Consider the following 8,823-nt stretch of genomic DNA (forward strand, 5'->3'; position numbering starts at 1 on the left):
TCCGTGACCATCTGCTCCATAGCACAGTCATTAAGAGTGTCTAGAAACTCAATCTCTTTTTCTCGACTAGAACACATATTGACCCAATCAATGTGTGGGTAGTTAAAATAACCTATTATGACAGATTTTTTGTATAGCCGCTATCTTTAATTCATTCATCATTTTATAATCCTCCTCTATTTTTTGATCTGGTGGATGATAGCAAAGTCCCAGTATGAAGTTTCCTTTTGGGCCCATTATTTCAACCCATAGTATTTCCAGAAGTGAATCCAATTCTCTTACCCTCTCAGTCTTACTGGACTGTATACCCTCTCTGATATACAGAGCCACCCCACGCTGAGTCTGCGGAGGAACCCCCATGGCCTTTAGAAGAGGCAGGTACTGTAGAGCCTGAGGGCTACAGTAGCGGTCAAGAGACAGGGCAGACCCCTAATTTTGAACCGCATGCAACGGACGGGGATGTTCCTGACTCTGAGGTCCCAGAGTCAAACGGAGTACCACTGAGGGACAGATGCCCTGAGACGAGTTCACCTCGTAGGTCTCAGAGAACGAGACGTGCACCCACCTACCTAAGTGATTACGACTGTTCATGAGGTATTTTGCTTAGGGGGGAGGGAATTGTAATGTATTCATAGCTGCCATGAGTACAGGAGGTTTTATGTGAACCATCACATAGGGAAGCAATGTTAAGCTTCGTCTTGGACAGAGGATTCTAGTCCAAGACTCACGACCAATCACATTCAAGCAAGCTGCAAGCGGGAACGTTTGTGATTGGTCCTTATGCGCTCAACCTGATAGGTTGTTATGTGTATAGTGGGAGTGGCTATGTTAGCCGGGAATGTTTAAATACCGGGCAGTTTCAATGGGCAAACTGTTCGGGCTATCAGATGTTGTACCGTGTCGACGAAGTGAATGAAGAGCTGAATAAACTTGAGTCTTTGCTGAAATCACTCTCCGACTCATTGTTAAGCGCCGGACTTAACACGGTCAGTACACGGGTTTGCTACCCAGCTGTCTACCTGCCTAAAGATCAAATCAGCAACTGCCAAAAAAAACCCTCTCCCACCCTGCCCAGGGATGGTTCCTTGGTGCGAAAGGATACCCATTCACCAGCAGAAGAGGTCCCTTCTGAGAGCACATTCCCCTTATCCTCAGCACGGCGCCCTGTTTCCCCTTTTCCCTTATGCTTCCTGACAGTGGTGGGGCTGCCAGATCTAGAGTGGGACATACCTAACAAGTCCCCGAGAGTCTTCTCTCTGCTAACATTGACACACTGCACTACATATTTCTGGAAGAACTTCAGTCCAAGGCCTTTGTGACCATTGTAGGTAGAGTATATCTCATTCTATGGCAATAAGACTGAGCATATATTTTATAGGAAAGGTGTTCATGAACAAATTTTTGGAGCGGTGTGGTCCTGGCCCAGTGATAATTTCTTTAAGTTGATTGTAGGTAACTGCAAAAGATCAACAAAATCTATGGCTATTACGCAACCCATGTGTCAAATTCTGATTTGTTTGAGAACATGTGTACCTCACCACTACCATTATTGTATGCAGTTCAAATACAATATGGTAAAACTTTTTAGACTCATTTGTGGCTGCTTTGCATGAATATACAATATTATATACTTAAAGAATGTGATAAAGATACCAGTGTCTAAAAATGTTTTTAAATGGATGTTTATCATATGCTATCTTGACTGATATTTTATAATGAATCCACAGCTTGTGCAAACATTAAAGAGCATCAAATTACCTTGAACGGTAGATTACTGTGAATGGTGTCTGTTTTAATGGAGTTATAATTGATTTATTGAGCAAACATTGATGGCAATTTTGGTTTCCGCCTGCAACACTTTAGGTCTGCCAATGTGCAAATTTCAGTTGTTTGGGGAAAGACTGTGGGGGTGAGGAACCCAATCCCAACATTTTATCACAAATATCCCCCATAAATGAATTTTTTTTACCACTTGCCACTCCACTGTCATCCTGTTACTACACACATGTAGAACTAATGCATAACCTTTTTGGAAATCATAGCTTCTGGCTGAAGTCGAACACTTCCTGGGTTGTTGGATGGGCTTGATTCGAAGTATGTGTATCAAAATACAGAGCATTCTTTTTCGATTTTCCAGTTATTGCAGTCATGCTTCTTCCTGATGAGACCCAGTACAACAAACAAATGTAATAAATAATGCTGCTTATCAAAGTAACTAATTGCACAGTGAAACTCAGAGGCTCTGGCAGTGCTGAATTGAATTCTTCAGTGTATCTTTTGTTGCATATATTAATCATTTTGTATAAGGAAACAGATTGTAGACTCTACTGGGTCGGAAAGACTCTGGCGTGAACAGGTGGAAGAGGTCTAGCTCTCAACAGGTTGACAAAGCATTCAGTACGCCAGCACACTTCGCCATATGTACCATAACAACTTACTCTGCCAACAAACAACAAACAGACAATGGTTTTCGAAGTCTTCACTTTTATTTTACAAGTTAAATATCTACATCTAGTTTTTAAAACCTTGTAAAAATATTCTGTGTAGTTCAGCATTTGTCCAGCTTCTCATGAAATCAGCCATTTGTGGGTGAATAAATATGTGGTTCATTTGAGCAGAACTGTGTGGGAAATGACAATATTTGAGTGATAAATATATGCTATTGTAGGTGGCTTTGTTTGGAAGCAACGGCACAGGCAAATACTGTCTCATCTGTTTGTTTACAGAATGTCGTGTTATGAAATCATCTTACTCCCGCTCATCAGGCACGCCAAGATATTCTGGATCAAAAAGCCCTGGTCCTTCACGTAGAAGCAAGTCGCCTGCTTCAGGTACAACTTTTAAGAAAGAGATGCATTTCAGGTTTAAAAATGAACTTTACGATATGGCATGGCTATAAAAGATGGCTTGCAGCTACCTCAGTGTTCCCTGTTCTCCACTGATTTTTCCCCACTTTGAGTCCCTCCTTTTTATAGTGGCAACAGTGGTTTATAGAGGTTCATAAACAAAAAGTGTGGGCCTTTGTCCCCAACAACTGTACAGTCTGAAACTGATAATGGGAAGTCAAATGAAAAGAGCAAAGATAGCAAGGGATAGTGTGAAACAGGTACAGGCTGCAGTTGTAAGAACACTTACCCGGGTGTAAGACCTATATAGTGTATTTGAGTAGGATTGCAATGGAAGGAAGGGAGAAAGGTGATTTTCTTTACTGGGAAACCCTTAAACTAAAGGTTCCCTGGAAAGAACCCAGTAACAGCTGCCACCATTCCAGGTATCCTCTGAGAACATCTAGACTGACCCACTAAGAAGGTTTCCTTCTAGCACAGTACTGAAGCAATAAAGGTAGCTCAGCAGTTTGAGACCCTAGTGCCACGTGATGGAGTGAACTCCCGTCTCTGGTCCCAGCTCCTGCCAACCTAGCAGTTCGAAAGCAAGAAATTGCAAGTAGATAAAAAGGTACTGCTTCTGTGGGAAGATAACAATATTCTATGCACCTGGGTGTTTAGTCATTCCGGCCACATGACCACAGAAATGTCTTCGGACAGCTCTGGCTCTTCGGCTTGGAAATGGAGATGAGCACCAACCCCCTAGAGTTGGGTTTGACTGGCTTTCGAGCAAAGGAAATTTTCACCTTTAAACCACGGAGAATACCTTGGAAAAAACTATATAGCATCTGTGTAGTCTATCACGAAGGGAAGAGAATAAGAGAAATACTCCAGATAAATATGATGTACTGAAAAAAAGCAAAAAACCATTTTTTTTAAAAAAAAAAAAATATATTATAAAGAAAGAAAGAAAGAAAAGGGGGGAAATGGAAAATGGTGGTTGGATTCAAAATGGGTAGAAAAAGGCAACCAAAAAAATTACAGGGAAATATACACAATAACACAGCACAGCATACTGGTTTTCAAAAAGAAGCCATTCATTCAGTCTCTTAGCTATTTACACCTTATATAGATGGTAGCATATTCCTTGCACTAACAAGATGTTGAAGGAGTCCTTAATTTCTGCCTAACCTGCTGTGGACTCCGTTTTCTGCTGGAGACTGAAGACAAGGGAAAATCCCAAATGTACAGAAATTTGTGGTCAATAGAATTTGACCTAAGCCAAGCTCCTCTCTTAGAGTGACAGGATGATCTAGCCAGTCTCATGCAATGTCCCATTTCTGGTGTCAGAGGAAACGTGACCAATCCAAAAATTACTAAAATGATAGTCCCTCCTGCCAAGTAGCTGTTAATGACTTTGAACTACCATGATGTATAGTTGCTCCAATCCCAGAGTGGTTTGTCCTTTCTTTAAAAAAAGTTTTAACTTTGGCAACATGGCCCAATATGGAATGGGAATAGATGGGTTATTCTAATGTAAACCCCAAGGTTCCAAGATCCCAGACACTCTAAGTGGCAGTCTCTGCCATACCAAAGTTTTAGGTTTTCTGTCACAAGGCTAATGAGATGACCTGCTTAGTATTGCTGCCAAGAGGCTCACACTAAAGCTTAGCTACTTTATTAAGTACTCTTCTCTGATGCCACTACTTCCACACTACTATTTCTTTTCTTCTCATTCCTTTTCTTTCCCCTATCCTTACCCTGAAGTTTTTTTTTCAAAATGTCCTGAGAGTCTCTGCTTGGCCAAATTTCCTGATCACTTGAGGCTGTGTAGTGGATCTGTTTAATTATGTGTTCAAATTTTCCTTCAGTATCAAAAATGTTATTTTTCAAAAAGCAGTTTCTTGACAACCGCAGAAATACTGGAACATACTGGCAATTTGTTGATTGCAGGGTAACTTTTTGTGTCGGCAACACAGCATCCACTCTACCTCTCACCCTACCATTCTTCTAAGGACCCAGTTTTATCCCAGTTTCAGAATGACACAATTTAAGAATAAGTTTCTTTAAAGATCACTATACAAAAAAGGAAATATTGGTTCACTTGAAGATTTGCTGAAAAGCAAATAGTGGTTCATTTTTCTTTCTCATTTTGTTTGCATTTGTTTACTTTACCTTCCTTCCTTTTATGTCTATGAATAACCTCTCTCCTATCTTTTTCCTTTGTGTCAATTGAATGAATGAATACAGTAAAGAGGGGTGGCTACTACTCCAGTACTTACTCTTCAGCAAAATCCCCAGGTGAGCCATTGCTATTATGGCTTTGTATCACCACCTTGTCTCCTGCATTTTCATTTTTCCCTCTATCTATTTCTGTGTACATATTACTTTGGACTGTGATTTGAAAAACTAAGGCAAGATGTCATTACCTTCTCCCTGTGTTCAATATCAGAAAGTAATAGCAAATGAGATTGTTATCGGTAAATCAGAGCTCAACAGATGGAATAGTAAAATTAATTTATTAAACTATACTTTGACCAGCATATAAGCAACAAAAAAATCAGAAAAGGGAGTTTCTGAAACCTTACAGCTAAATCCAGATTTTGAGGCAAAACCCTGCTTATTAGGGAACCTGGTCAGTGGTGGGATTCTTGTTAACCTTAGCTAAGTGCTGATGCACACATGGCTATCAGTTCATTATTCTCTACTCTTTGACTTGTAAGACTGTCCATTTAAAAGTACCGTTTTTGAAGTGTTGTCTGGTAATATGAAAGCCCTTTACGTAAGAGATCTGTGATTGGCTCACTTGCTTATTCAGGCTGGGAGAAGCGTGGGGAAAATTAGGGAGGTAGAACTTTATAAACACAAAAAGTGTGTAAGAGTTCTACCATGGATCTTACACTGTTAGGGCTGCTGTTGCTGGGTGTTATCCCTGTCTGTTTGTATATTCAGCTGCTTCAGCTTCATCTCAGTCAGTCTACAGCTCACCCCTGAGTTCAACTGAACATCTAGGGTGCTTTCACACATACCAAATAACGCATTTTGAGTCCACTTTCAATACACTTTGCAACTGGATTTTACTGTGTGAAATGGCAAAATCCACTTGCAAACAGTCACTGGAGTGGATTGAAACTGCATTTATTTAGCATTTGTGAAAGAGCCCCTATAGTGGTCATGATTCACGGTAGTTGACGGGAGGCTCTTCCAGAGGCTGGTGGCTGGTATACATACTCTGGGCTAGGGGAAATGCCATTTTGTATTCCTTGGGGGGGGGAACCCTGCAGCTGATGTTACCTTTTGAAAGCTGCATTCTGAAAGCTGGTTGACATTTCTTATTGTCTTCTAATTGATCCAATGGGGATGAACTTGGGGGGGGGGGGAATCCAACATTATACAAACATAATGACATGAAATAATAAAATAAAATAGATAAATAAGACCATATACTTCTTGCTGTATGTTGTTGTTTTTAAAGCTTAGTTTGCAGCTTTCATTTCATTGTTTGGATACAGAACTAGGAATTCTTCCTTTTGCCAGTAAATGCTAATTCCCTGCGGAACAATTTATAATCAACAGATTAAATCTTTGGGAAGTGATAGTGACTTCTGTGCAGTCATATTATCAGTTTGTGTCCCAACTGTAGTAAAATTAGAAATTATGGAGTAGCTCATTTGGAAGACTCAGTTTGCCAGACAGGTTCAGCACCACAGGCATTCACACAGCAAAAACAATGGTGCTTGTTAAGTGAACGGTTCTGTTGCCTATTATAGATATTCTTTACACAGCTGAAGAAGTGTAGGTGGTAACTAGCATTTCCATGGAAACCAAATGTCTTGCTGGCAGGCTCATTTTTTCTTAAAGGAACAGCACTTTATCAAAAAAGTAGTTGAAAACAATCTTGCTCTTTGAAAAACCTCCTTTCCCCCCCTCATTTCACTAGGCATACATGGACCCATTTTTGTGAAGATGTGGGCAATATGTTTATCAGACAGCCTGGCAAATAAGCAAATGTGTTTTTCTTGTTAGCTTAATTTCTGGAAGATAAATGGACCTGACTGAGCTCTCATCTAACTTGGATGAAATGAGCCAAATTTCATACTGGATACAGAGAAGAGATTGCATACCTTGTAGCATACATTGTTAACTGAGGAGGAGGGAACACTGGTGTGCATGCAGAATGGCATGTCAGATTATCTTGCTCAGCGTGATTACTCTACCTCTAATGCAAGAGCGTAGTTGAGCAAGGATTAACTGGGATCATAAGTGGTAGTTTGGAAGCCAAAATGTTCCTCAGGAGGGTTCCCTTCCTGTAAAGCAGCAATGGATAAAAATTACAATTTATAGTGTGGTAGTTCTGAGGACAAAATTTGTAAGTGTTACTTTCCATCTGGTGTCTTTATTACCCTACTAGGACCTGCGCATAAAACAATTTCTTAAAGCATTCTTGTTTTAGTCCTGTACAACATATGCAGTATGTCTGGCCAAGTACACCTCCCCCCCCCCAACCTTTGTTTGACAGTACACCAACATCTTCACAGGTGTAGACATTGCATGGAGTTGCTGTAGCTCATCATAGTTAAGTTTTCAGCACAATTTCACTCAAAACATTTTCAAATGTTCTATATTGTTTCAGGGAAACAGTTAAACATGAAAGAAGAAATGTTACTTATGTAGAAAATCAAGTTTAATGCCACCATCTAATATCTCTTGCAGCACCTTATAAAATGAAGACATTAGCATCCATTGGCTAAGTGATGAGGTGTCTTGGAATCTTATAACCATTCTATCTTCTATGAGAATGTTCCTGACATGATAGAATGTTCACATGCTGTCATAGTTGTGGGAAATGAAAAGTTATTTGGGCTAAGATTAAAACTTCACATAGGCCTTAAAGATGAGACTAGCTGTGTAAACAAATTCGGGAGATGCAAACTGATCAGTTTAGTGAGAAGCGGTTCTTAGAGGAAACAAAGCAAAAGAGCAGTGGGGATAGAGGAAGGAGTCACTGCTTTGAAAAGAGGGATCCCAGTCAAAATAGAAGAGATGGGACTGAGGGACCACAGGCAATAGGAATGCCTGTGAGGGGAAAAATCAAGAGCACAGGATTTTATACAATGAGTAAGTTCAGTTATACAATGTGGCCATTCAGGTTTGACCTAGATCACATCCCTTATGAATATACAGTGGAGGTGAAGAATAGGTTTAAGGGACTAGATTTGATAGAGTGCCTGAAGAACTATGGACGGAGGTTCGTGACATTGTAAAGGAGGCAGCAATCATCACCATCCCAAAGAAAAAGAAATGCAAGAAAGCAAAGTGGCTGTCTGATGAGGCCTTACAAATAGCTGAGGAAAGAAGAAAAGCCAAAGGCAAAGGTGAAAAGGAAAGATTTACCCAGGTGAATGTAGATTTCCAGTGAACAGCAAAGAGAGATAAGGAGGCCTTCCTGAATGAACAATGCAAAGTAATAGAGGAAAACAATAGAATGGGAAGGACTAGAGATCTCTTCAAGAAAACTGGAGAAATCAAGGGAATGTTCCATACAAAGCTGGCCATGATAAAAGATAAAAATGGTAGGGACCTAACAGAAGCAGAAGAGATTAGGAAGAGGTGATAAGAATACACAGAAGAATTGTAGAAGGATATAAATGTCCTTGACAACCACAGCGGTGTGATCACTGACTTCGAGCCAGACATCTTGGAGTGCAAAGTCAAATTGGCATTAGAAAGCATTACTAACAACAAAACTAGTGGAGATGACGGTTTCCCAGCTGAGCTATTCAAAGTCCTAAAAGATTATTCTGTTAAAGTGTTGCACTTAATATGCCAGCAGATTTGGAAAATGCAGCAGTGGCCACAGGATTGGAAAAGGTCAGTTTACATTCCAATCCCAAAGAAGGGCAATGCCAAGGAATGTTCAAACTGTCACAGTTGCACTCATTTCACATGCTAGTAAATTCATGCTCAAGATCCTACAAGCTAGACTTCAGTAGTACAT

At 40.2% G+C, this 8,823-nt stretch overlaps 1 protein-coding gene across 1 annotated transcript in view; it reads left to right on the forward strand.

The window, feature by feature from the left end:
- DCLK2 (doublecortin like kinase 2) overlaps nt 1-8,823 on the forward strand; it is a gene marked incomplete at its 5' end in the record, with an annotated part of 108,095 nt that overhangs the window by 45,773 nt on the left and 53,499 nt on the right. Inside the window, 2 exons of the mRNA XM_015409029.1 lie at nt 2,727-2,831; nt 5,076-5,126. Coding sequence (XP_015264515.1) covers nt 2,727-2,831; nt 5,076-5,126 — 156 coding nt within the window. The remainder of the gene's footprint in view (nt 1-2,726; nt 2,832-5,075; nt 5,127-8,823) is intronic.

This window comes from Gekko japonicus, unplaced genomic scaffold (genome assembly GCF_001447785.1).
Source record: "Gekko japonicus isolate JY-2015 unplaced genomic scaffold, Gekko_japonicus_V1.1 scaffold24, whole genome shotgun sequence".
Lineage (NCBI taxonomy): Eukaryota > Metazoa > Chordata > Lepidosauria > Squamata > Gekkonidae > Gekko > Gekko japonicus.